Genomic DNA, 26,467 nt, shown 5'->3' on the forward strand with positions numbered 1-26,467 from the left:
AAAGGAGCAAGCTCTGCCTTGTGGGAGTCTGAGCATGTGGTGACTGCGGGCTGCCCCGAAAGCCTTGCACAGGCGGATCCTGCCACAGGGATTCCCGAGTCTGTATTTATTTTTACTGCATATATGTGCATGTGTGCAGTGTGTGTATGTGTGTGTGTACAAGTGCATGCGTGTGCTCAGGTAGATGAGCAATACACAAGATGTCTGGCACAGGTGCCGTGACATAGGCTGCCTTCCCTTCTGGAGCCAGAGGCTGTGATCTCAGCCTCAGTGATGACAAAGATGGGGGCTTTTCTTCACCCACGGGGTGTGTGACTGTTCTAAATGTGGCAGCTCTGCATTCCTGTGGGCCCTTACCCCTCTGCGCTTCGGGGCTGGTGGCCTGCTCTGGAGTAGCACACTGGTCACGAGCCTTTGTCATGTGGTCGAGGACGTGCCTGAGGACACCAGGGACACGGCCAGGAGGGGCTGTGTCAAAGCAGCTTTTATGGCACTGTGCTGTCCAGTACAGGAGGGGCCGGGCCCGGAGACTGACCCTGGAGGTCAACGTGGGCCCCTGCCCAGGGTGCCTGGTGGCCCTGACCATGGTCTTCTACAGTGTGTGTCTGTCCCTGCAGAATCCAGGGCCCTCAGGGGTTGCAGTTAGTAACTTGGGCAGGCCCCTGCTCACTTGGGGATTCAGGGCTGGATGCTCAGAACCTGCAAGTCCTCTGGTCCCTGGATACCTGATAAAACCAAGGAAGTTAAAGGCCCCAGAGGGGGGGGAGGCTGCTCTGAGAGGTGCCCTCCCTCCCTTCAGGCTTGGCGTCACAACTCCCAACCTTGAGCTCCGGTGCTGCCCTTCAGGGCTCCTTCCTCAGTTCCTGCAGCTTCCAGCCTTGTCTGAGCCCCTGGCGCCTTTTATCCTTTTAGCTGTCGCACTAGACTTTTTAGGACAGGGCTGGGCCTCTACTCTATCTTAGGTAGTGGCCTCAAGGGCACCCGGGTGTCCTTGGTCACAGCCTACCTTGCCACAGCCTCGGAAGCAGCCCCAGAATCTGCCCCAAGGCATCCCTGCTGGTTTTCCTAGCTTTAGTGACAACAGACTTCAACCCAGTACGCTCTGCCGCCCCCTATGGATGCAGTACCCCAGAGGTGCTCTCCGCTCCTCTCACCTGCTTCCCCCACACACCCTGAAACACAGACAGCTGAGCGGAGCCAGGCCCAGATCTTCTGCTCAGGAAGGGAAAACTTGGTTTGCCGATCTGCACTGTAAATCCAAGGCTAAGATGGGACTGAGCTCACTCAACCAGCGTGAGTGTTCTCTGCAGATGACACAGGTCAGCTAGACAGTCCCAGCCTGAAGCTCATTCATACATTTTTTGTTTTTGTTTTTGTTTTGGCTTCTCCTCAGGAAACGCAGAGACTCTTTGATAGCACCCCCCCCCCAACCCCTGCACACTCTGGCACAGACTCCTAAGCCTGGGAATGCTAGGATGAAGTGAGGTGGGGAGGGAATTCGGAAAGGTGGGGGAGAGGTCGGAGGGACACAGCTCTTGGGTGCAGAGTTCTGGGGGCCCAGGACAGGCTGCAGCATCCCATGTGCTTGCAGGGTGCTGAATGTAGCCTCTCTGTGTTCTAATCTAAATAAATGGTCCAGGCAGAGACGTCCACTTGGAATTTAGGGGAGCAGAGAGCCCAGGGCTGCGAGGGCGCAGAGTTCGCCCAGCAGCTGGGCCCTGCACTGTGAGTAAGCTGACAGGCGGCTGGGGAAATTTACAGCTGTGGCGCATAAAGCAACACACCATTGTGCTGAGAGAAAGAGAGGGCACAGGCGGCCAGGCAGAGAGCTCTGGGAGGACCTTGCTGTGACCATGCCTGTGGCAGTTCCAGGAAAGTGAGGGATGCACAAGGCAGGAGAGAGCAAAGTCAGGTGGTCCCCCTTCACCCCTACCCCCGCCCCTCAGTAGCAGCTCCTTCCTGGGGACACAGGAGGGCTACTAACAGCCAGCACTGCTTTACCCTTTTAAAAATGAGGATGGATAAGGGAAAAGAAAGAGGATTTAAAACGTTTTAAGAATGAAAATAAACACGGAAGCGGACTTTCAGGAGCCACCTGTAGCCCCCACCAGACACCAAGTCAGTTTTTAAAATGCAGGACACTGAACAGGAGCTGGGGAGGAAATGACAGCAACAGAGCTACACGTCACCTGGCCAGGAGTTCCAGGTTGGCCCTGGAAGGCTAGCATCTCTGTGTGATTCAGGGTATACCCGACAGCCCCGAAAACCTCTCCCTCAAAGTTGGAAAGAGGAATACTAGGGTCCAGCCCTTTCATTCTCAATTCTTAATTTTTCCATGTAAAAATTTTAACTGAAATTTCATCTGTGTGTGAGTGCCTATGTGAATACATGTGCATGTCTAGTGTGTGCATGTAGGTATGTATGCACGTATGTGCACATCTGGGTGGCGGTCAGAGGTTGACACTGGGTATCTTTTTTTTTTTTCCCCCGAGACAAGGCTTCTCTGTGTAGCCTTGGCTGTCCTGGACTCGTTTTGTAGACCAGGCTGGCCTCGAACTTACAGCAATCCTCCTGCCTTTGCCCCCTGAGTGCTGGGATTAAAGGCATGCGCCACCGCCACCCGGCTGACTCTGGGTGTCCTTTATTATTGCTTTCTTCTACCTTATTTTTGAGGGTCTCTCATTGGGCCCGGAGCACACCTGATTTGGCTAGCCTGACTGGCCGGAAGATTCTAGGGCCCCTCTTGCCTCTGCCCACTTGGCACTGAGAGTACAGCAACGTACTGCCATGCTTTTCTGTGGGTGCCTGAGGCCTGGCTGTGGCTTCTCACGCTTGCAAGGCCAGCTTCCCCAGCCACAGCTGATCAGACCTTTCTACCTCTGTAACCCAAGTTCCGTAAAACCTGCATTCTGGAGTTTTAGGACGTAACAGTGTCGTCAGGCATTGGTCTCCAACTTCAGGCAAAGATTTCACAGCCCAGGGGAAGCTGAGGGCCAAGGACTGTACCCTGGCTGGAGTGGGTGGGAAAGCTACCCCTGGGAAAAGCAGAGGCCACTCTTGTCAGAACACAGAGACACGTGTGAAACCAGCTTCCTGATCATTCCAGGCAACCTTCTTCATCTATTTTATTTTTTCAAGGGTCCTAGGCTCTGCAGGGTGCACACACCCACATGTGCACACAAATGTGCACACACAGTGACCATGCACATTGTGTGCTGACATCATACCTGGGGTGGGGGGGTCAAGCATCCTTGCTAGGCCTATGCCCTTTGTAGTGGACTTCCAGGATGCGCTATGCACTCTCCAGTTCCTGCTTAAACCCTTTCCAGCTATAAAACAAAGACCAAGGTCCTCGGCTGTATCAAGGGGGCACACTGCACGCTTTAAACCCCCCGGCGAAGGCCTGCCTCGAGCCAGATAAAGTCAGGATTTGCAACACAAACTTGCAAAGCAATTATTGTTACCAAAGTCGAAACTCTAAGAGAGCAAAAGAAATCAATGATAATTAAATTCTTCTATAAACACGGCCCCTACCCTCTGGGGGCTCTTAGCACGACACGCTGTCCAGGAGTCGGCTCTCATTACAGAAAAAACACAGGGCTCGTTTTCTGGGTGAGGACCAGACCAAATAAATCTTTCTGTTGCTTGCCTTTGTTAACTTGTAAGCCACTATTTTCAGAGAGTAGACAAGGGGTTTGGGGGGGGGGGACGGGCGATGGCTGTGTGTCAGGGAGGGGCTGGGAGCATGGGACATAGAACTAGAAAGAGCTGTTCTTTACTCTGCTAGCATAGAGATGGTCCTGTAGCCACTAGGGATGAGCTGTATATGCTGGGGGGAGGGGGTGGTCACAACACACGCATACCCACATGGGACCCCTGCCGCAGGGAAGGGCACACAGATGCGTCCCCAGACGTCCCTCATCATGTGGCCACTTCCTGGTGACGCAAGCTCTGCACGGGCACAGCATAGCAGTCTAGCGCCATCGCTCTAAAACCAAGCCAGACTTTCTTTCTCAAAGCCTCAGCTAGCCAGACACACCCCAGAATGTGTTGCTAAACTAGTCCTGGCAGAGAAGCGGCCATTTCCCTGTTCGTCTCATGGTGACAATCGGCCCGAGGAGGAGCTCTGTTAAAAAAGGCCTCCCTCCCTGACTGGGAGCATGGGGCAAGGAAAAAAAAAGTCACCCTCAGTCATTCTTCTGCAAAGACAAAGGGTCAAGGGCTAAGAGGACAGGGACTTGGGGCCAGAAGAGTAGGCAAGAGTGGACGTCGGTCCCAACCCCTGGAGGATCTCAGGGAGCATCTAAGGTGCGGCTGTTCATTTCTGAGGCAGGGACACCAAGATCCACTGGGAGGCCGCTCCGCATCACTCAGTGACACAACCCAAGATGCTGTGGGGGTGACAGTCTACTTTAGCAACAAATGCCTAGCTTGACACTCACGGCATCAAGGATACCCCACATTCGTTACGAGCTCATACTTGGGGAGGGAGTGGTCACCATGATGATGGATGGGGGCGGGCTGGCCAACGTTCTCCCAGAGACCTGTGGAGACATGATCTTCAAGCCACACCCCTCCCTGGTTTTGATTGCCTGCCCTGGCTGACACTTCAGCTGCAGAAGGAGACATGTCCTCTTCTGGGAACATGGAAGAAGCTGTCATCTTTTTGCTGGGTACTTCCTGCCTGGTCCTTACACTAGAGCCGGAAGGTGGTAGGCCAGGAGACAGAGGCAGACAGTGTCAGAACCAGACCTCTGGCTCCTGTCCACTGTCCTGGTGGCCACAGCCCCATGGGTGCATCTGGCCGTTGGTGCTTGCTTGAGAGAAGGGAAACTCAGGGTACATGGAAGCAAGCAGGAAAAATCCTTCTGTTACTAACACTATGTGGCTCCTACCTGTACGGCTGTTCCCCGGTGTGTGTCCTCAGATGTCTTGTGAGATTTGCAGATCTGGGGAAGATCTTGCCACAGTACCTGGGGCAGAGGGAAGAGAGGTGGGAGAGACATTAGGGCGGTCCACACTGCCCCTTTCCAGATTTCTCTTCATCCCGAGCCCAGCTCAGAGGCCCAGGGGGGTAGGACCTGTCATGCCTGCCAGTATCACTCCCTCAGTCTGGGGGCCACAGTGGCTACGATCAGCAAGAAAGCCTGGGGGCACACCCTCACACATACCAGGCACTGGGCTCACTGTCCTTCCCTGTGCTCTGGCTAAATGCTGAGCTGTTCTCCTTTGGCAATACTGGGCTCAGACAGTACAGCACAGAAGATGGTTTTAGAAGCCTGGCCCCACATGACTCATGTGCAGAACATGCCGTCAAGGAGACACGGGTCACTCTCCTCACTGAGCCTCACCAGCAACTCTGGGCCTTTCTAGAAACAGGTTCACAGCCGCGTGTGTGTGTGTGCATGTGCGTGTGCATGTGCACATGTGCATGTGCGTGCGTGTGTGCGTGCGTGCGTGTGACCCCTCCCCACCCGCACCCAAGGGGCGCGCGGATCCTCACCTGCATGTGTATCTCTCCTTGCCCTTCCGGAGGATGGGATCCGAGAGCGTTGGGGGTGGGGACCGGAAGTTGAATGGGTGGTGAGGCAGGGGCTGCAGGGAGCTGCCTGAGTCGGCCTTCATGGCTGCAAAGCTTTCCAGCTTCTCTGTCATGGTTTCTATGGCTGACATCTGTGGGCACGGAGAGGGCAGAGATCAATGACTTGGCACAGCTGCCATGTGTCTGCAGAGAGTGTGTGCACCCAGGGTCTTGTGTCTAATCACATCTGACTTTCAAGCAGGTGCTGAGCCAGCGCCATAGCTTACTCGGCCCCATCCTTCTCAGAACTGGAGCTGTAGTCCAGGGCTGTCTGGAGCAGCTCTTTCCAGCCAGAAAGCAGAATTTGATTAAAACTCCAGGCTATGCGGGCTCCATTGAGGCTTTGTCAACAGAGACACTGACCATGAAGCTGCACCTCTCCCACCTGTCGCACGGACACCAAAGGAGGTGGAGGCAAGGGCCAACAGCATGGCGGAGATAAAGGAACCCATGGGACATTTTCCTGGCCCTGTTACAAGGTGTGAGAAGGTGCCCTGCTGGGCCCCGTCCTCAGGCGGTGCTTTCCATGCTTCTGCTAAACATGTATCCTGGATGATAGCTTTGGTCTGGCAGACCGCAGAGATGGCTGGTGAGGAGGGTAGGCAAAGGAAGACTTGAGAGGAAAGGTTCAGCCTCTCCAAGTGCTGTGAGTGTTGGGGAGAAACTGGGCCTCGATGAAGCCCCCACTGCTCTCACCAATGGAGCATGGGTGACAAGGTGTGACCTGAGGCTCCCCGGTCACGGCCAGCTGCCTCTGGGGAGTGTTTATTGCTTAGTGCTGCCCCCCCCACTCCCACCCCACACAAGGCACTTGCTCACCGATGTCAGAATCTGGGACCCAGCTGCTCATGGGTGAACAAAGGCAGTATGTCATGTGACTGGCTGACTGACCCTTCTGCATGGCTCTAGCCACCTCAGCCAACTGGCACCTTGTTGAAATGCCCTCAGCATCTTTATGGGTTGTTCGCTGGGCATTGACAACAGGGAACAGAGGGCTTTGTGCTACTGCCCCTCAGAAGCCTCATAACGCAGTGGGTAGGGAGGGACACGTGGCATCTGGGGAAACACCAGCAGGGACAGAAACCCATAGAAAGCAGCTGATGAGTAGACACTATGCTCAGCCACAACAGCGAGGCCTCCCCTTGGCCGCTGGGCCACTGGGCCACTGGGCAGCTCTACGCAGGCTGCCGAGATTCGGGCTTTGCCCTGTTGAGATAGGACCGACACGTGGCCCTAATCGGAACACACCACGTCTACTCTTTGCAGCCCATGCTCAGAGGCCACGGGCAGAGGGAGACTATCTTGGTCTCTAGGCTGCCACCCACCCAGGGGGTGACGCCGAGGTCCCTGGCACAGAGATAAGTGCCCACTTCCCTGCAGGTCTTAATGGTTGCCTATGAACATGGAGACTCCTTAAGGCTCCCAGGCTTGGTAAAGGCCTGCTTTTGGGCAGGGCCACTCTATCTGTACCCTGTAAAGGCTCAGGCCCAGAAGGATTTGGTTTGAATGGGGCTGGGCACCAGAGTGCAGGCTATTTAGTGTCCCTTCGTAGTAGTGATGCCTGTTTTACAGAAACTTTCTTCCCATGGTTACCGGTCTCTTTCTGAGTGACAGACAGCCTAGCCTCGGGTCATCTCATTGGTGACCATAAGTCATCTCCTCTCAGCCTCTTCATCCTGGCTCTGAGCCACAAGGGCAGGCAGAGGAGGTAGGCCCATGGGAGCAGTGGGCAGAAGGGACAATGGGAAGCTGGCCCCCCACAGGCCTCTCTTCCTCAGGCCGGGTGGGTCCTGCCTGCCTGGCCTGCTCTGCCCCATCAGACCTTCCCGTGAGCTCCTAGCACAAACACAAACACCGGATGCGCCTGGCTGGCTTGTCGACTCTTTCCAGCCGGCCCTGGGAAAATTGGGGGAAGCTATTAACCAAACTCCGAGGCCCAATGGAACAATGGGAGGCTCTAAGTTTAGCTGTGAACTCAGCCGGGCGCAGGTTTCACAGACTGGGGCTTACCCAAGGCGGGAAGCTCAGGGAAGAACAAAGCCCTAAGCGGGGGTTTTGGCCTGAAGATTCTCGGTGGTAAAGGCTTAAGGACTATGGCCTACAACTCATAGGAGGGGGCCAGACCTCGTGCCATGGGCACAGCATTACAGGACATTTGGAGGACTTTGCCTTGGGCTGTGCCCTTCCCAGGAAGCACGTGACCTAAGGGCACAGACAGGAACATTAGTAGGCTGGAGGGACGTATACTCCATGTGTAGGCTGCTAAGTTTCCAGGGTCCCCCTCTGTGTCCTGGAGAAGGCTCCTTCCTGCTTTGCCTCTCCCCTGCCTCTTTCCACAAAGACCAATCCTCTTTCTGGTCTGAAAGCATGCTGAGGTGTCACCCACCTGGGGATCACTAGCCCCTGCGTCTGTTTCCTTGTGCCCAAGTCTGCTTCTCTCGCCACCTGCCCTGTTGCATGGCCTTGCTTAGGGCATGACCCTGCCTCCCTGCCCCAGGCATGGGGATCCCTCAGGCAAGAGGCCTCTAGACAGACTCAGGGGTTTCTTTATGAGAAGCTCCCCTTCTCTATGCTCTCCAGCTCCACAGCGCCCCATGGGGATCTCAGAAAGTCCCCTCTGCGTCCCAGAGCCTGCTCAGGTGGGGGTCTGCACGTATACCCATCTCAGATGCCCACTGCGGTTGTTACCTGGGGGTGGAACAGTAGTGGGGACGGCCGCAGGTATTTCTCTTTCAGGACTCCCACAGGGTCTGTCACCTTCCGCTTTTCTACCCTGCTGGACAGCAACACAGAGGGTTACATACCCCACGGAGCCCCTTGTTCCTCAGCAGCATGCCTCCGCCGGATTCACTGTGAGGCTGCTGAGGAGGTGGCAACAGCGCTGCCCGGAAAACTCCCACCTGAGTTCCAATGGGCATCCAGGACAGTGGCGGCGAGGCCCGCCTGCCCGCTTGCCCAGACCCCCCAGTTTTCCAACTGGCCCACTACTCACTCAGCAGTCCCTTAGCACGCTTACCCCAGCTCCCCTCAAACAGTTAGCACCTCCTGTGCATATTGAAACATTTTTGTGCTGGAGTCTAGAATGTCCTCCGAAGGCTCCATATGTACCAGCCTCCTACCCACTGGCTCGCATACTTGTGTGGTGGGGCCGCCCTCAGGGTCTCCAGCACACCCACAAGTTACACTGCATCACTCCAGGGGCTTGCAGCCTGCACCCCAAATACCCCTGATCACTGGCAAAGTGCACTTTGCCTATCTGTGCTGACAAATGTGAGTGATAAACAGACATGTGTCTGTCCTGGGGAAGTTACCAGGGACTCACTATAGCTCTGGGTTCCCAGAGAGGACCTGAGGCCTGTTCCAGGGATAGTGAGGAAGTCAAGGCAAAAAGTGGGGTGGCTGTAGGCAGGGCTTTGGGTAGGGCTGGAAATGAATCCCAAGGCACTTGGCTCTTGGCAGGACTTGTCAGCCTGGGTCTTCACTCAGGTCACGAGGCCTGCTTGCTACAGGGAGCAGTCTCTCGTGGCAAGAGTTCAGCCTTTCAATCATCTTGGGATGGTGACACTGGCAGAGAACGGGGCCCAAAGTAGCCGGAGGAGACCAGGGCAAGCAGCTATGGATCTTTTTGGAGCCTACATTGTGGCAGCCTGGGACCCTCCTAAGGTCTGCCCCAGTCTCCTGCGCTCTCACCCGGCAGTGATTCCAAAACACTTATGTGTCCACCTTGGCTGGACCCACTTTGCAGAGCATCGTCTCTAGAGGCGTGTGCAGCCAGCCCTCCGGCGGCTTACAGGGAAGGCAGCAGGCAAAGGCAAGACCAGGAGGAGGCAGCTTAGGTAGAGTCTGAACTTTAGGCTCTATTTGTTTCCAAGTACCTGCTATGCTCTGTACCAACCCATGGGTGTGGCTTGTGCCTCTTGCTTCCTGTCTCAGCGGAGCACTGGCCAGTACTCCCTCCTGTCTGCCCCCTGTGGGGCCTCAGCCCTTCCTCATGTAAGCTGTAAGGAGGCACATTTTCCAAGAAACACCTGATGGATATCTTTCTTGTTTCCTGGGATTATGAAGCTAGAATCCGCCAGAAAACAGAAGCATGGTCTGGGTGGGGAAGGCGCAGCCCGGGGCCTGAGTGAGTACCTGTGGGTGGAGGTGGCCATGCCCTCTGGGTGGCAGTTGCCTAGTCTGCCTCTCACAACTTTACCTCCTGAGATCCTCCCCACCTGTTTGCCTCTTTCAGAACTGTGGGCCCATCCCTGTCCAAGGAGACAGCAGACACACAGGCCTGTTCCCTGAGCATCTCTTGATGCGTGCGGGCTGTGCCTGACAGAACACACTGACAGCAGAGTTAACATCAAATGCACAACCCTCCACTTAGGATTACCCACTTCTGACTCCCTGTGACTTTCTCAGTTGGCAAAGTAGGTGACACATCCTGGCAGGAGTATGGCCCCAAACATGGAGCCTGACCCTGCTTCCAAGTCCACCAGCCTCTTTGGGAGGCTCAATGCCTTTCTATAAGTCACAGACTGACTAAAGTGAAACCTGCCCTTCAATGGGCCCAGTATCAGGGAGGCAAGGATTGCACCCCAGCAGGACCAGCAACTCCCCTGATTTTCTCTGGGCTACTAAGGCCGTGCCCCCACCCCCTGCCTTGGTGTGGCTCTAGGGTTGGATGGGGTGACAGGGCAGCCTCAGATGAGCAGAGCTGCAGGGGTTGGAACAAGGAGAGTAGGATGCACTGACCTTGGTGGGAGGCAGAGATTTGTTCCAGAAAAGACAACTGATGGAGAAGGGGCTCCAGAGGGGTCTTAACGGAGAGGCTCAAAGTAGACTGGGAGATGCCAGAGTTGGCTGGCCTAGACTCGATTTGTAGACCAGGCTGGCCTCGAACTCACAGACATCTGCCTGCCTCTGCCTCCCAAGTGCTGGGATTAAAGGCGCACGCCACCATGCCCAGCTCAATGCCAGAGTTGTAATCAGTGCAAAGGAACCGCACAGGTCCTGAAGGTGGGAATCCTGCCCTTCCTAGCAACGGTCCACCTGAGGGGGGCATGGATCCCCATGGGCTGAGGCACCTCCCCTCCCTGATGCTGGTAAATGTACACAGGAGAGCCTTGAGTTAGGAGGTTGAGTGAGAAAGAGAGAGAACCAGAGCCCTTGCCCAGCTCCATGGGCGCATGCGCCGCTGGGGGAAAGCGAGTGAGGGCAGGCCATGTTAATACCTGGGGGAAAGCGAGTGAGGGCAGGCCATGTTAATACCTGTAGATGGGGTCCATGAAGAAGGGCGAGGGCTTGGCGTAGTGCAGGGAGGGCTGCTGGGGCAGCTGTGCCGGGCACACCTTAGGCAGCCCCTCCAAGGCCCCCGGCTTCCGGTCCCCGTAGATGTGATTCTTCCTGGGTTCCCGGCTGCCACCGTTCTGGCTCGCCCGGGCCCTGCTGCCGATGCTCAGGTCCAGCGGCTGTTCCTCGCCACTGGACGAGGGGGCCAGGGAAAGCTTGGGCGCGAGCAGGGCAGGTTTGGCCTCTTTTGGTTTGGTGGTGAGGTCGAAGGGGCACTCTGCGCTGGGGCCGCCCACCTTGAGGGCATCCCTGGGTGACTTTGGCTCGGCCTTGACCAGCAAGTTGTGGGCGAGGGCTCGGTCCGTGAAGGGGTAGAGGGAGTGGGGGAAGTTGGGCAGGAACTGGAAAGGGAACACGGAGTGGTAGGGCAGAGAGCCCAGCTTCTTCTCCTGCATGCTCATGAAGCCGGGGCCGAAGTACTTCTCAGCGATGGACGCGATGGCCTTGATGGAGTCGCCGGCAGCTCCGGAGGCCGTCAGCAGTTGTTCCTCGGGTGGCGGGAAAAACGAGTGCTGTGAGTAGAAGGTTGGCACCTCCGCCGCCACGCTGTTCATGGCTCCAGGGGGCACTGATCCGCCCCCAAACTCAGGTTTGCTCTCCGCTGCCTTGCCTTTGTCCTTACTCTTGTCTCGGTCACTGTCCACGTCACTGTCCAGGTCTGAGCCCGAGCCCGTGGTGGTCTCCAGGTCTGTCCCCGTTGTGGTGTTGATATCCTCGAAGTCACTGCCGTCGGACATGTCGGGGCTCCTGGTCTTGACTTTCTCCACGTAAGCGTCTTCCAAGCGGCCGTCGAATTTCTCCTCCGGCCCCGCGGCTGACGTGGCACCCTGGCCGCTGTTGCTGACCGCAGACACGAGGGGCAGGGCTGGGTTTCCCAGCGGGCTGGGGAGCTTGGCGTCCTGCGCGTGGTTCAGGGGGCTCTTAAGCAGTGGCGTGGGAGGTAGCAGAGGTGGCCGTGGGTACAAGGACGGAGGGAAGATGCCGGGGAAGCCTGGCGTGAGTGTGGGGAAGGCCGGAGGGGCGGCTGAGAAGGGCAGGCTCCCAGGGTGAGGTCTGGAGGGGAAGTATTCATTGAAGCCTAGACCGCCATGGTTGAGGGTAGGGGAGGGTTTCGTCTTGTCCATCACGGGGCTGGCGGTTAAGGGCAGGCCCGGGGTGAAGATGCCGCCTGGAGTGTAATGGTTCTTGCCCTCGCAGAAGCGTCGATGCTTGTTGAGGGAGGAGGTAGTACTAAACATTTGCCCGCAGTCCTTGCACTTGATCTGCGTCCGGCAGTCCGCGTGCATCCGCTTGTGCCGGCACAGGTTGGAGAACTGCGTGTATGACTTGTGGCAGACCTCACCTAGAAAAACACCCACAGGAGGCAAGCACAGACGAAGGCAGAGTGAGGTCACCAGGAACGCCAGGTACAGAGGAAGACCGGGGGCGGGGTGGTGCACAGGTGTCCCACACCATGAAGCCAGCCTCCAGGGACCAGCCTGGACTTCCCTGGGGTCCCGGCCGGGGCGGGGCGTGGTGCCTCACTGTCCTGAGAAGTACAGCATCCTTATTGGTTGCTGAATCTCGCCCCGGAGTAGGGCTAATGCCTACACTGAGCTCCTTGGAAGCCACTGGGAGGCTGTCTGTGGTCCGGGCGGGGTGAGAGCAGAGCAAGGACACACAACACCAGAGTCTCATTGGTGGCTACCTCAGAGTGTCCACAAGACTCGCCTCAAGGTGGTAACCTCGGCGACGGCTATTTCTACAAGGTGAAGAAAGGAGGAGGCATACCTGTGTATGTTGCACAATCCTCCACACTGGCCTATTTTTCTCTCTCTCTTCCCATGATACACACACACACACACACACACACACACACACACACACACACACACACGGTGACTCTCCCCACAAGACAGTTTGCTTTCTGCCGCATGGTGGAAACAGTGACTGTAGCCTGTCTCTTGCTCTCCTGCCCTCAGCAAATCCCAATCTGCCATTCCGTCTGTGGCGTCTTTTCTCTGAGACGATCACACGCTTTAATCACGGTGTCTATTTATATTAGCTGCCCTTCCCTCCCGGCCATCATGGTGGGGCATTTTCTGGCTGAAAGGAGACAAATTTTGCCTCATTTAATTAAATCTTCCCTTTTTGGGATGCTGTTCTGGGAGATGGCATCATATTTAGATGGCCTATAAATAACCCTCCCTACTCCTGGTCGCCCCCTGGGGACCGTAAGTCAGACCCTGAGTCCGGTTAGGCAGACTAGACACCCCTGAGACCCTGGAGGTACCCAGATACCACCTGCTGGTGTCATCATTAGCAAGTGTCCCATTTAGAGAGGCTTCTGGGACAGAGGGACCCTTGGTCTCCGCCTATTGCTCATACTGGAGAAGGGGGCTCTGTGGTATGAGGGTTACAGAGACACCTGGACAGGTCCCAGGTTCTAGGTGTTGAGACTGGCTGCCAGCCAGCTCAGAGTGTCCAGAGAAGGTGGCTGCTTCAGGAACGGGCAGGAAGTCCTGGCTGCCATGTTGTTCCGAGTGTGAGGAGCAGAGCATGCTGGATTTACCAGAACAGGAAGGGACCTAGGCAGGAGCACAACACACACACATGCACACACAGGCACACATACACCACACACACATATATACACACCACACACATACCACACATACCACACACATCCACACACACACACACATACACACACCACACACATAGCACACATACCACACACATACACACACACACACATACACACACACATGCACACACACGTACACATACACCACACACACATATCACACATACTACACACACACCACACACACACACATGCACACACACACACACACACCACACACATATCCACACATCCACACACACACATGCACATATACCACACACACATCCACACATCCACACATACACACACACACATACACACATACACACACACACCACACACACACATACACACACATACACACCTACACACATACACACACACATACACACACACCACACACACATACACACACATACACACACACACACACACATACACACACACATACACACACACCACACACCTACACACATACACACACACATACACACACACCACACACACATACACACACATACACACACATACACACATACACCACACACACACATACTACACACACATACCACACACACACATACACACACACCACACACACATACACACACACATACACACACACCACACACCTACACACATACACACACACATACACACACACCACACACACATACACACACATACACACACATACACACATACACCACACACACACATACTACACACACATACCACACACACACATACACACACACCACACACACATACACACATCCACACATATTACACACACCACATGCACGCATCCACACACACATATGCACATACACACACATACACACACACACACACACACACACCACACCACACCACACACCACACCGCACACACACGGGGGGCAGGGGAGATGCTATCTTAGGCTCTGCTCAGGGAGGTGAGCATCTGGGGGTGTCCAGACATTGGTTGTCCACCCAGGTATCATTTGGGAGGTAGACACAGGCTTGCTTACATGAATCTGGCCTGGTCATTGGGAATTCTTTTCCACGTCACTGGACTCCCCTTCGCTGGACTGTAGTGTCCCTTCTAAGCTTCCTACACCCCCCAGGCACACTCCGTGGCCTGTGAGATGCACACAGCAATACCCTCCCCCTTTCAAACATGTCTCGCACAGGTGTGCGACGCCAATTGCCGGGCGCGATCATAGGCATGCCTGTCCACTTCTAGGGATTTCCTTTTAGTTGGCTACCCTTGGTCAAGGCAAGGTTGCAGAGATGGGCCAGACCGTAGACAAAGGGAGAGTCACAGATGCCGGGAGATCTTTAGGAGGCCTGATGCTCAGAACATGTCAGCTGGGACGGGCATACTCAGAGGTCCAGCTTGGGGCTCAACTAGGGTGGGAAATCGTGGGAGCGGGGAACACAGGGAGGAACAGCAACTGTTCCCTTCTGCAGAAATCTCCATCATTAGAACATCCTCTTCCTACCTTCCTACAGATGCTGCCAGGAAATTCAGAGCCGTGAGGTATGTGAAGGGGAGGGAGGCATGTCTGTAAACTCAGAGGAGGCTAGCCAACCAGGGTCTGGCGTGGTGCCGCATGCCCTGTGCCCAACTAAGACCAGCAATGGAGGCTCCTGGACCTCAGCAGGGGCTGGGGGGGGGGGGCGCCGAGCTAAGGCAACTCACATATGAACGGCTTCACTGTGCTGTGGATGTGCTTGTGTTGTTTGAGGCCGGAGGACGTGGCGAAGGTCTTGCCGCAGTCAGGGCAGGCATGGGCCCGGGCACCAACGTGTTGTGAGCGGATGTGACGCTGAAGGTTGCTGGGGTCTGTGAACACCTGGGGGGGGGGTGCAGAGATAGGACCCATTGGTGCATGTCCTTCTTGAACTCCACCATTGCCTAGAGGTATGAAAGCTCTGGCCCCTCTTGTTCCCACTGCCCCCCCCCCTCCACTGAGCTGGGTAGGAGAGGTTTTCCTGTAGCAATGATTGCTAGAGGGCCTCAGCAGGATGCTGAACCTCTCCTGGCTTCAGTTTCCCTGCTAGTGACCCTGAGGTGTTTTCTAGAGCACTACCCGGTGTGGTCTTGGTCTGGGGGCTTCACCCCTATAGCCCTCAGCATCGCACATTGGCAGCGGGCACAGGGCTGCCCTGGAGAAGACTCAGCTCTGGTCTTGACTTCCCTTCAGGGCTGTCTGGTGATCTTTGAGACTTCCTGCCCTTCCCAGTAATGAGGAGGGACGCTAAATGACCCTGGTGCATCTAATCCACCCCGGGGGCATCTCTCAGGAGCTCCACAGTAGGGTGGGAGGAGAGTGTAAGAGCGAGCAAGTGCATGCTCTACGCGGGGGTGGGTAGGGAGTTGGGGAGGGTGGGGGGCAGGAGCCTGGTACCTTGACACAGTTTTCACATTCGAAGCGCTTGCCACTGTCGTGGGACATCTGGTGACGGATGAGGTTGGACTTCCAGTTGAAGGCCTTGGGACACTGGTCACACTTGTACTCACGCTCTTCCGTGTGGACAATCATATGTTGCTCCAAGCTGTGTACAGAGCATGGGAGGGTCATTCTAGGGTCCCTTTGTCTGGAAGAGGGGGTACCCTACCCCACATGGCTTCTTCTCCTATTGGAGGCCTCATCAGGCCGCAGGGGGATGGGAGTGCATGTTGGCAGCAGGTTCATACTCTTCCTCTTTCTTGGGTCGTTGGGAATGAGCACAGAGACAGCCTTCCCATGTCAGAGGAGGAAGCCGGTGCCTGGGGCACCTTCACTCAAGGCTGCCCACTCCCCAGCCAGCCAGGAGCAGAGCGGGACCCTAGATACTTGTCAGATGACCCAACATTAGGGCTGAGCTTGGGTCTGACGCTGTGGCACACAACTCTAATTTCAACATCCAGGAGGCTGAGGCAGGAGAACCTCGAGCTTGAGGCCAGCCTGTACCACACATCATGAAAAAAAATAGAGCTAAGCCCGGGCCCAGGAGACTGGGGTTTGGGCTCCCGACACTGCTTTAAGTTCCACAGTATGACAGAGGCCATGATTTAAGTCAGCCCCTCTGAGAGGCTTGCTGGCTGACCAAATACAATGGTGGGCAGTGCTGGAGAGGTTCTTGACTGAGATGTGTTACAGTGGTGAGAACAGCTGCTCTGAGGGGCCGCTCCTCTTGGCTGCACTAGCAACTCCTAATCCCCTCCTCCCCCGGGGGACTCTGCCTCTCTTGTCCCCAGGATGACCGTTAATCTTCATGAGCAAAGCAGTAATATATCACGGCCCGTTAATTACGGGGCCCAGCCATCCGTTTAGAGCAGAAACGCCTGCTTCTCGAGCTCCCAGAGATTGTATCTTTTCCCTGTTGTTAATTGTGATTTATGTGTTTATGTAAAGAAAACACGGACCCTCCTCAGCCAGTTCTCGGCGCGCTCAGGCGGGATTTGCCCACACGCTAGCTTTCCTTCATCTGTTCATTCAGGGCGGAGCGTCCGCCGCCCCCCACCGACCCCCCTCTCCTGGGGAGTCTGTGATAGGATTGGTGGTAAATCCCCACCCGTTAGCGGCTTGACGGGTTCTGCCCTGACTTTGTAAGGTTGTCCCGAGCAAACTTTTCAATGCCAGGGCACTTAGCCTGGGAAAATTCCCAGACTCCTCCACTCCTCAGAGCACTGAGCCAGAGGTCCAGCTCTCCTACCCACAGACTGGGGATCATATAGGTCCTCAAGTGCCTGGGGCCCTCACCGCTGCCAGGCCTTAGGACAGAGAAGGGCAGGCTGGGCCTGCTCAGCTGCCTGTGTGTGGTTGTCCTGCAGCTGAGCGCAAGGCTCTCTTTGCCTCTTGAGTCCCTTCCAGGCAGCTAGCTGCTGCCACTGTGGGGTGGTGGCAGTGGAGTCTCAGCAATGAAGGCCCCGTAGGATCATTTTCTGCGTCCACTGAGAAGGGCTGTGGATGTCCAGAACGCCAAGCCAGGCTGCTCTACATCCCCTCCACAGTGGCTGCTGTGCTGTGGCCCTGCGACTCCCAGATTGGGGGCCTTATTTCAAAAGTAGCACTCGAGCCAAATGGTAGCAAGACCCATGCTGGTCTGAGCCCTTCCTGTCTTCTGGGTTGTCTCCACAGCCCTGACTATGTAAGTCAGTGGTGCCGGTGGCCTGCATACCAGGTCCCGTGCTCTTCCTGCTGGGGGCCAGGCCCTTTGTGGTAAGAACCAGGAAAGATCTGCAGTTTCCAGCCATGTGCGCACACTCCATTCCCACTGCGGGGAGGTGGCACACAGGAGCCCTTGGCCTCCTAGTCTTAAAGCCCAGGCCTGACAGGAAGATGGGCTGGAGATGAAGGGGGCTGCCAAGTAGAGAGAGTGGGAGGAAGGGCGGGGCAGCACCTGTACTTGTTGGGGAACAGCCTCTCGCAGTCCTTGCACTCATGTGCCTGGCCATCGCTGCCCCCGCCGCCGAGGCCCTCTGGCTTGAGTTCCTCTCCTAGGCCCTCGTAGAGCTGGGCCCCCGCAGAACCGCACGCGTACTTCTTGTGGCGCCTCAGGTCCAGCTTGCACTGGAAGAGCTCATCACACGCGTCACAGCGGAACGTGGGCTCCTCTGCAAGACAGAGGGGCAAAGAGGTGGGCAAGAGAGTCAGACGTCCACTCCTGGATGACAGGGGGGGACCCCAGAGATGCATCCCCCCCCACTGTGTCCCCAGGGTTTCCACCCACCCCGGCTGCTCCTGCCCGGCTTCCTTCTAGCCCTCCTGGCTGCCTAGGGGTGCAGAGGTCACAGGGCAGATCAGGCCACACTGGGGGACCCCCATCTCCACACAGTGGAAACACTGAGCAGTGTCAGGCTCCTCCCTGTATCCCTAGAGGCCACTGTGGAGTCAAGGAGGCCCTGCCTCAGAGCGGAGAAAGAAGGAAGCCAGGCCAAGTGCTTTGTTTATGAATTAGGAGGGGGAAAAAAAAAGAAAAGAAGGCAGAACTCCATCGCATATAATAAATTATTGTCGTCAAGGTCAAACAAATTAAAGAGGGGCAGCTATTATTAAGTTTATGAGGCGGCATCCCGAGCTCAGTGCCAAGCCAAACAATTAGGCTGGAGCTGTAAGCGGGGCGGGGTCTCTGTCACGCCCCACCTTCCTGCCGCTGCAGGCCCTCCAGCTTTCACCCAGGCCTGGAGAGAGAACACCTGCTCTACCATCCTGCACAAGGAGGGCTTACATGCACGTGTGGGCACAAGCATGAGTGTGTGCGTTCTGTGTACGCTCCTTAGTTACATGCGGATGTGTGTGCTCATTTAATGGTGTGTGTGTGTGTGTGTGTGTGTAGTCCCACACCATCTGCACTCATGTTTGCAAAGCCATGTGTGGATATGAGTGCGTGCCTAGGCGTCTGCACCTAGACTGTGGTGAGTGGGCATGTGCACATGTGCACCTACTTGTGAGTGTGGGGGCATGTTTATGTACATAACTACGTGTGTGATGTGTCAGCATATTTCCACATTTGAACATGCAGTGTTTATGTATGTCTGCATAAAAAAGGGCATGTATGCATTCATGAAGGTCTTCATGTGACTTTGTATGTATTTTTGTGGGTTCTGTGTGTATGTGCGTACATGTTCCATACCCCTGAAGACGTGTTAAGTGTTTCTGTGTATATGTGTGTCATTGGCTATGCAGTTGTACGTGTGTACATTTGCATGTATGCAAATGGGCGTGTGTCACGGGTTTGCCCCCGCATGCTAATGTGTGCGTCTGTGTTTATGAATGCTTGTATGTGGGGGGTGAGGTAAGCTTGCATCTGTGTGCATGTGTGAATGTGTGTGGATACGCACGGTCGTGAGGAGTGGCCTGGTCTCCAGCAGGGATGCAGCTTAGGGTGGGGGCAGTGCTGCTCCTGTTTCCGTGTCCCACCATAACCTCGGACTGTCTCAGACTCCACAGGGCGTGCTTAGCTTCTCTGTGTCCTGAACAGCATGGAGTCTGAGGAGAGAGCCTCCCCTGCTGCCCTGAGCGGAAGCGTAGAGGTGAAATTGAAGCGCCTGTCTGGGCTGTACCTGGCACTCCTAATGGTGGGTCCCCAATCCAAGGTGAGGTTCTGCAGGCCTGGGTATGAGGTATACTGCTGAGCCTGTGCAGCGACATCCAGCGCAACACCAGTGTGCTCAGCTGGTCATGTCTGGGGTTCCAGAGAATGGACACCTGTGTGTGTGTGTGTGTGTGTGTGTGTGTGTGTGTGTGTGCGCGCGCGCGCGCACGCAGAGCTAACTGGGAAGGCAGTGATTCTGATCCAGATAATCCGGAGAACCCTGGCCCCGCTGGCTTGCCTTAGCCACACAGCGAGCCTCTGTCGGGCGAAGATGAGAGCACAGAAGGTAGGTGCTGAGGGCCCTGTGGGTCAGTGGGATTCCTTCCCACATGGAGGCCTGCTGTGCTGTGCTAGGGGAGTGAGGGCTGTGTTCTTGCCTTGGCTTGGGGATCTCCACCCCTAGCATCCCCAGGGAAGTCCCCGAGCTCCTCCTGAGGTGCCAGAGTGGGACCACATGACTCACAGGATAGGGTGGGGAGGAGGTAGGCACAGGCGAGTCACACACAGAGTAACTGCCTTCCATGTCTACAGAGGGAGTGAAATACAACTCAAGCAGAGGCTCTCCTCAGAGCTGTGGGCTGTGACTACCTCAAACAGGAATGCCCGATCACATTAGCAAGTTCGGCAAAGCCAAGGCTCGCTGGGCACTCTGTGGAGGGACCAAGACCCTCTGCCCAAGGCGATGCCCTGATGACTTGTGTCCCTGCCTTATCACGGGTGCGCTGTGGCTGGCCCTTCCCACTATTTGGGTGTGAGATGCAGGGTAGTTGGGGCCCTGGCTTCCCACAGAGGGTTATGAGGCCGACATCCAGACCCCATGAGAGTTTAGAGGCGTTCACGTGACCCTTCACGCCAACCCTGGTCTTCAGAGTCAGGGCCCCACCAGGAAGGATCCTGTGTCTCGGCACACTAGGCACGTGCTATCACAGAACACATGGTGGCTCTGCAGAGCTGGAAAAGGGACATGACAATCGTAGGAAGGCAGGAACAAGAAGTTCTCGCTTCTACCGGTCTTTCTAGACTCAGCGAAGAAAAATCACGGTTATTCCATGAGGAACATAACATCGCTGGCCGTACTGCTGGCTGGCTAAGGCTTCATGTTCTAACGTGGTTGGAATTTGGCCTTAAAATGATCTTTTTTGTTGTTGTTTTGTTTTGTTTTTTGTTTCAAGACAGGGATTCTCTGTGTAGCCTTGGCTGTCCTGGACTTGCATTGTAGTCCAGGCTAGCCTCGAACTCACATTGACCCACCTGCCTCTGCCTCCCGACTGCTGGGATTAAAGGCGTGCGCCACCACCGCCCGGCAAATTGTCTTATTTTTAAATTAAACTTTAAAAAGTTGCTTGTGGATAGGGTCTCATTATGTACCCGTGAATGGCCTAGAATTCTCTATGTAAACCAGGCTGGCCTTGAACTCACAAAGCCCCATGTGGTGAGTGTGGGGATTAAAGTCATGTGCCACCATATCAGGCCTTGAGCTTAAAACCTTAAATATAGGGGATTTAATAAGAAAATCCAGCTCGATTCTCACTCAAGTAGTTACCCCGGAAGGGATGGCAGTGTCACCCTCCTCCTTGGCCCCATGCCTTCCGAGTCTGTAGCTGGACAGAGCCAGGGCATACATGCCTAAGCCTAGTCTGTCTGGCGAGTCAGGCAGGAGAGTCTCTTCTGTCCTTCCAGACAGGGAGAGCTGGCCTTGGGCACACGCCTGGAGCTCGTTGCATGGCCTTTTCTTTTTTCCCCAGCACACAGAATTCCATTTAAGGAACTGTGGAAAGGGCAGCTTATACTGATGTCTATTACAGCAGCCCCTCCCCTGTCCTGCCCCCCACAGCCCGAGCCTTTCCTGTGCACACCATACAATGGCCACATCTTGGAGAAGGGAAGTGGGTCCTCAGGAGGCTTTCTAAATGAAGAGAGGGGTTTGGATGCAAACAAAAGAGCAAGTGCTTCTCAGGAAAAACAAGTCTTCCTCCTCCAGCCAATAATCAAAACACAGTAAGGTCACATGACTAGGGAGCGGACTGTGCTGTCCTTCTGGTCACTTGCGAGGGACCGGTGCAGGGCTCCTGCGCCCCTGCCCGTGAACAGGCAAACCAGGGCTTCCACACCAACCTCACCACCGTGGCCCCACCCAGGCCTCCAGATTCCCCCACAAAAACACAACTGGGAGAGAAACTCTTTTCTAACTGTGGTGGGGGTCCTGGGCTGGGGGAGATTAACCTTCCGCCCAAATTATACCACACCTGCCTGTCAACCCTGCGCCTTGCCTGTCTAGCCCAAGTTCCATCAGCAGCGTTCGACGCTGAACAGGGACGTAACAGAGAGCAAAGCCCTGCCTAATGGCTTTGAGACCGAGGGGTTCACAATTACGAGGCAGCACCCGCATCCTAATCTGCAACTCCAGTTCAAAAGCGCTCAAGAGCCTGCTCCAAATCCCTGTGGTGATAAGGGGCTGGCTGCATTTAGCCAGGGCTGGGATAAAAGATTTTTTTTTTATGATAATTATCTTAGTGAGGGACACGCTTGCATTCTCTCTGTGCGATTCGGAGTTTTAACAAGGGTGTGTGCTGTGGGTAGCTGTTGGGGTGGCAAAAGAGTGATCTTGACAGCAGACGTTAGAAAAGTCAAATATTTGATGTCAGGACTATTATGTGTGGAAAGTAATTAGCTCACAAATGTTTGATCAGTTATTAGGGAAATGTAGAGTGGGTTATTTAATGTTGCGGGTGGGAGGTAGGTGTGTGTGTGTGTGTGTGTGTGTGTGTGTGTGTATGTAGGGGGACAGGAATCAAGGCTTTGTAATAAACCTTTTGGAAGGAAGACATTTCACTGTGCAAATGCGACTGCACAGCTGCGGAGTCTCCCCTGGGCTCAGATCTATCTGTTGTGGCTCTCAGAGCTGGCCCAGACTCACAGGGCCTTTCAACAATCACCTCAAGGAAAGTGAAGCCTCCCTCTTGCTGAACAAGTCTTGGCAATTTATTTCTGTTTTCTCGGCGGCCCAATTAAATCCAAAATTTAGAGTAGACAGAGAGGATCTGGCTGGTGAAATGGTCCTTCTACCCCAATTTCTTGTCTAGAAACTTAGAGATATACATTGCTACAGGGAAAAACAAAACTAAACTAATCAAAAACCAAAACAAAACGGAGGCACTCTGGTCATGGCAGGCTTGTAGGGTCAACAGGTAAACTGAGGCTGAGTTCTACAAGTGTGGCCGCAGGGCCTTCCTGAATCCAGTGAGTGTCCAGCAACCTGGTCTTTTTTGGCTTGTTTGTTTTCTGAGACAGGGTTTCTCTATGTTATCTTGGCCATCTGGACTTGCTTGGTAGACCAGCAGTGATCCCCCTCGACCTCACAGTGATCCGCCTGCCTCTGCCTCCCAAGGGCTGGGATCAAAGGCGTGCGCCACCACGCCCAGCTCAGCTCCCCCAACCCCCACCACCCTGGTCTTCATTGAGGAATCCTTGTGTCTAAGGTACTGGCCTTACGGAGAAAGGAATGGGGTTTATTCTAGGTTCTAGAAGCATCTAGGGGACAATATTTTTCTGTTTCCTGGCAGCTCATCCTAAAAAAAAGGAAGATAGCATGAGAGCTGGGAGGATAACTCAGTAACTGTGCCAACATGACACTAATCCCAGAGCTGGCAGGCACGGTGGGAAGGACCCCTGCGGCTCGCTGGCCATCCAGCCCTGCCTAACCACTGCAAGCTCCAAGCTAGCAAGAGACCTTATCTTAAAAACAAGGTAGGCAGCATCAGATGAATGACAGCCAAGGGTGACCTCTGACCTCTGTGTGCACGCCCACACACATATATCTCCCCTGCACACACAGGAACAACCCTTCCCCCAGAAATGACAACAGGGGGCCAGCAGACCCACCCTTCCCTACCAACATAGGTCTCTTGAAAGTGGCTGTGCCAGGGCCCCAAGTAGACGGACACAGACTCAGGGAGTGTAAGTCCATGCCTTGGACACTCAGAGTGTGTGACATTGGTTTCTTTGTAGCATCATCTCAGAGGTGCCTAGGTTTACACTGTTGGGCAGGAGAGCCTGCTGGACACACCCTAACGGATGGGGTCCATTTTAGCTCTTAGCTTGGTCCTGACCTGATAAAATCTCCCCTGTGTCTCTCCGGAGCCTTTAACTATTAGTGGGCCTCCCTTCTAGAGACAGCCTGGTTGCTTTTTCCTCTTATATAGACCAGAATCGCTCCCAAGCTCCAAGCTAGACTGGGGTCCTTTTACTACAGAAAGCTTGTAATAAGAGTACACTTGAAGGCCAGCCTGGTCTACAAAGTGAGACCAGGACAGCCAAGGCTACACAGAGAAACCCTGTCTTGAAAAAAAAAAAAAAGGCCATGGCCTTTATCGCAGCATTGGGCACCTGCAGAGAACACTTGGGGTCTGCAGAAATTCAGCCAGGGCACCAGCTGTCAGTACTTGGTCCCAGCAGGCGGCGTGCAGGGGTGGACCCCCACGCGCGTTCTCCCAGGTGGGTGGGGATTCAGGGTCACAGCTCAGGAGGGTCTTACCATCCAGGCTGGGCGCCATGACACCCAGGGCGTAGGCGCCTTCCTTCACGTGCACCAGAAGCTCCTCTCCAGGCTCAATGTCCTTGATGACTTGGTAGTAGATCTAGGAGAGAGAGATTAGGACTGGCGCGGCCGCTACTACTGCTGAGGTTCCCGGCGAGGGGCTGGCCTGAGGTGGCCACTTGACCTGGGCTGGGCTCCCTGGAACTGGAGCTGGAAGCTGCCAGGTGGGGGCTGGGAGCCTCTAGGATCTGTGGGTTATGACACTTTGAGGGGGGGGTGTCAAATGATCCTTTTACAAGGGTTACACATCCAATATCCTGCATATCAGATACTTACAGTACAATTTGTAACAGTAGCAAAATCACAGTTACGAAGTAGCAAAGAAAATCATTTTACGGTTGGGGGTGTGTGTGTGTGTGACCACAACATGAAGAACTGTATCAAAGGGTCGCAGCCTCAGGAAGGTTGAGAACCCCTACTCTCAAACAGCAAGTACTCCTAACTGCTGAGCTGTCTCCTCAGCCTTCCCTCCCCACCCCCTGCAAACTGTTTCTTTTTAAATTAAAACAAATTTTATTATGTTTATTTTCGTGTATATTAGGGGGCAAAATGTGGAGCTCACAGGACAACTTATGAAAGTGCCTTCCTCGCATCACGCGCGCAGGTCTCAGGGAGTCAACTCAGGCCCTGAGGCTCGGTGGTGCCTGCTGAGCCATTGCTCGCACTGGCCTCATCCGGCTGCTAACCGCAGGGAAGGAGGTCCTCTCCAGAACTTATGAAGAAAGGCAAGGAAACGAGCCCATTTTATTTTGTTTCATTTCGCTCTGATAAAAAGGACAGGAGGTATTCAGTGTCAAGACCCCGACCAGGAGTCTCCTAGGAGACAGATTCCAGTGACTTCCCATTGGGTACGCTCCAGTCTACTCTCAAATCTCCTTTGCCAATGTGAGCATGAGGCACCTGGCGGCTCAGAGTTCTGGTTGCTTATGAAGGCTCTTTCTAGCTGGGCACGGGCTGTGTGGTTGAGGGCGCGGCCGGCTGTGACTTACACCAGTGTGGCAGCTGTGAGTCTAGCAGGCCAAGGGTGAGACAGAGAAAATGCCTGTCAGGGGCTGCATTCAGCAGGTGACAGGGGTTTGGAGACCTGTGTGTGTGTGTGTGTCTATGCCTCTGTGGTTGTGTGTGTGTAGTATGTGTCTGTCTGTCTGCCTGTGTGTGTCTGTCTGTGCATCTGTGTGTGTGTGGTGTGTGTGTGTGTAGTGTCTGTCTGCCTGCCTGTGTGTGTCTGTTTGTGCGTCTGTGGTTTTGTGTGTGTGTGTATGTAGTATGTGTCTGTCTGTCTGCCTGTGTGTGTCTGCTGTGCATCTGTGTGTGTGTGTGTGTGTGTGTGCCCCTGTCTCTCCAAGGCTGAAACCACGCCTGGTTTGCTGGCTGAGATGAGGACTGTTCTGTTGGGAGGCTAAGTCAGGTCTAGGCGATTTGTCGGGGGGTGAGGGTGGGCTGTTTTCCTTGGCTTTACCCAGACTCTGCCTCAAAGATACCACAGGCCCAAGCCCTTGTGTGGAGCCTGGGCCTTCTAGGAGCACAGCTGGCTCAGGAAAGCACCTGTTTTATTTGCACTGTCAAGAGTTGTGGCATCATTCCTCCCTCACAGTAACTCAACTGCCTCCTGTTCTGATGTTAGGACTGGCTGGGGTGGGAGAAATGCCCCAGAGACACCTACTGCTCTGGGGAGGCCTGGTGGCTGCCTATCCAGCTGCCCTAGGCCAGCCTCCTGCATTACTGGAGGGGTCCAAGACAGGAGAAAGGGCAGGAGAAAGAACAGTTAAAAGAACACAACCTGGCCTAAGCACAGGGACAGAGGGGAGGTGACTCTCCTGGCCATAAACAGCAAACAACATTTTGGTTCCCGATCACTGGTCCTGGCAGAGGTTTGCCCTACAGAGACCGAAGGGAGCCTGGGACAGCTGCTTGCCTTCCAGGAACACAGTCCCACTTAGGGCTATAGGCAGCTAGGGCCAGAGTAATGCCTGTGAGTCACTGAAGGACACAGAAGAACTGCACTGGGTCCCCGGTGCCCATTGGCTGTCACTCCCAAAGCACCTGACTGCGGAAGTGCACAGTCAGGAGCCTGCAGGTGGACACAGGAATCTTATCAGTGTGATAACCCTTCAAAGAGCAGTTCACAGCAGTAACCTACGTGGGAGCTATTCTCGGGGAGGTGGATAATACAAAGAGGTTTTTAAAATGGAGTCTAGAAACAGGATCAAACAGAGCTCTTGAATAAAACCTTAAGATCCCAGTTTTACGTCATCACGCTGCGGCTAAGTAACATA

The 26,467-nt window shown here is 54.8% G+C and overlaps 1 protein-coding gene across 1 annotated transcript in view; it reads right to left on the bottom strand.

Annotated features, from left to right (window-relative positions):
* Prdm16 (PR/SET domain 16) overlaps positions 1 to 26,467 on the bottom strand; it is a 316,464-nt gene that overhangs the window by 8,184 nt on the left and 281,813 nt on the right. Inside the window, exons 5-12 of the mRNA XM_051171023.1 lie at positions 24,129 to 24,231; positions 17,900 to 18,113; positions 15,922 to 16,069; positions 15,213 to 15,366; positions 10,838 to 12,260; positions 8,270 to 8,357; positions 5,504 to 5,673; positions 4,896 to 4,973 (exon numbers count right to left, since the gene is read on the bottom strand). Coding sequence (XP_051026980.1) covers positions 4,896 to 4,973; positions 5,504 to 5,673; positions 8,270 to 8,357; positions 10,838 to 12,260; positions 15,213 to 15,366; positions 15,922 to 16,069; positions 17,900 to 18,113; positions 24,129 to 24,231 — 2,378 coding nt within the window. The remainder of the gene's footprint in view (positions 1 to 4,895; positions 4,974 to 5,503; positions 5,674 to 8,269; positions 8,358 to 10,837; positions 12,261 to 15,212; positions 15,367 to 15,921; positions 16,070 to 17,899; positions 18,114 to 24,128; positions 24,232 to 26,467) is intronic.

The sequence above is a fragment of the Acomys russatus genome, chromosome 29 (assembly GCF_903995435.1).
Source record: "Acomys russatus chromosome 29, mAcoRus1.1, whole genome shotgun sequence".
NCBI lineage: Eukaryota > Metazoa > Chordata > Mammalia > Rodentia > Muridae > Acomys > Acomys russatus.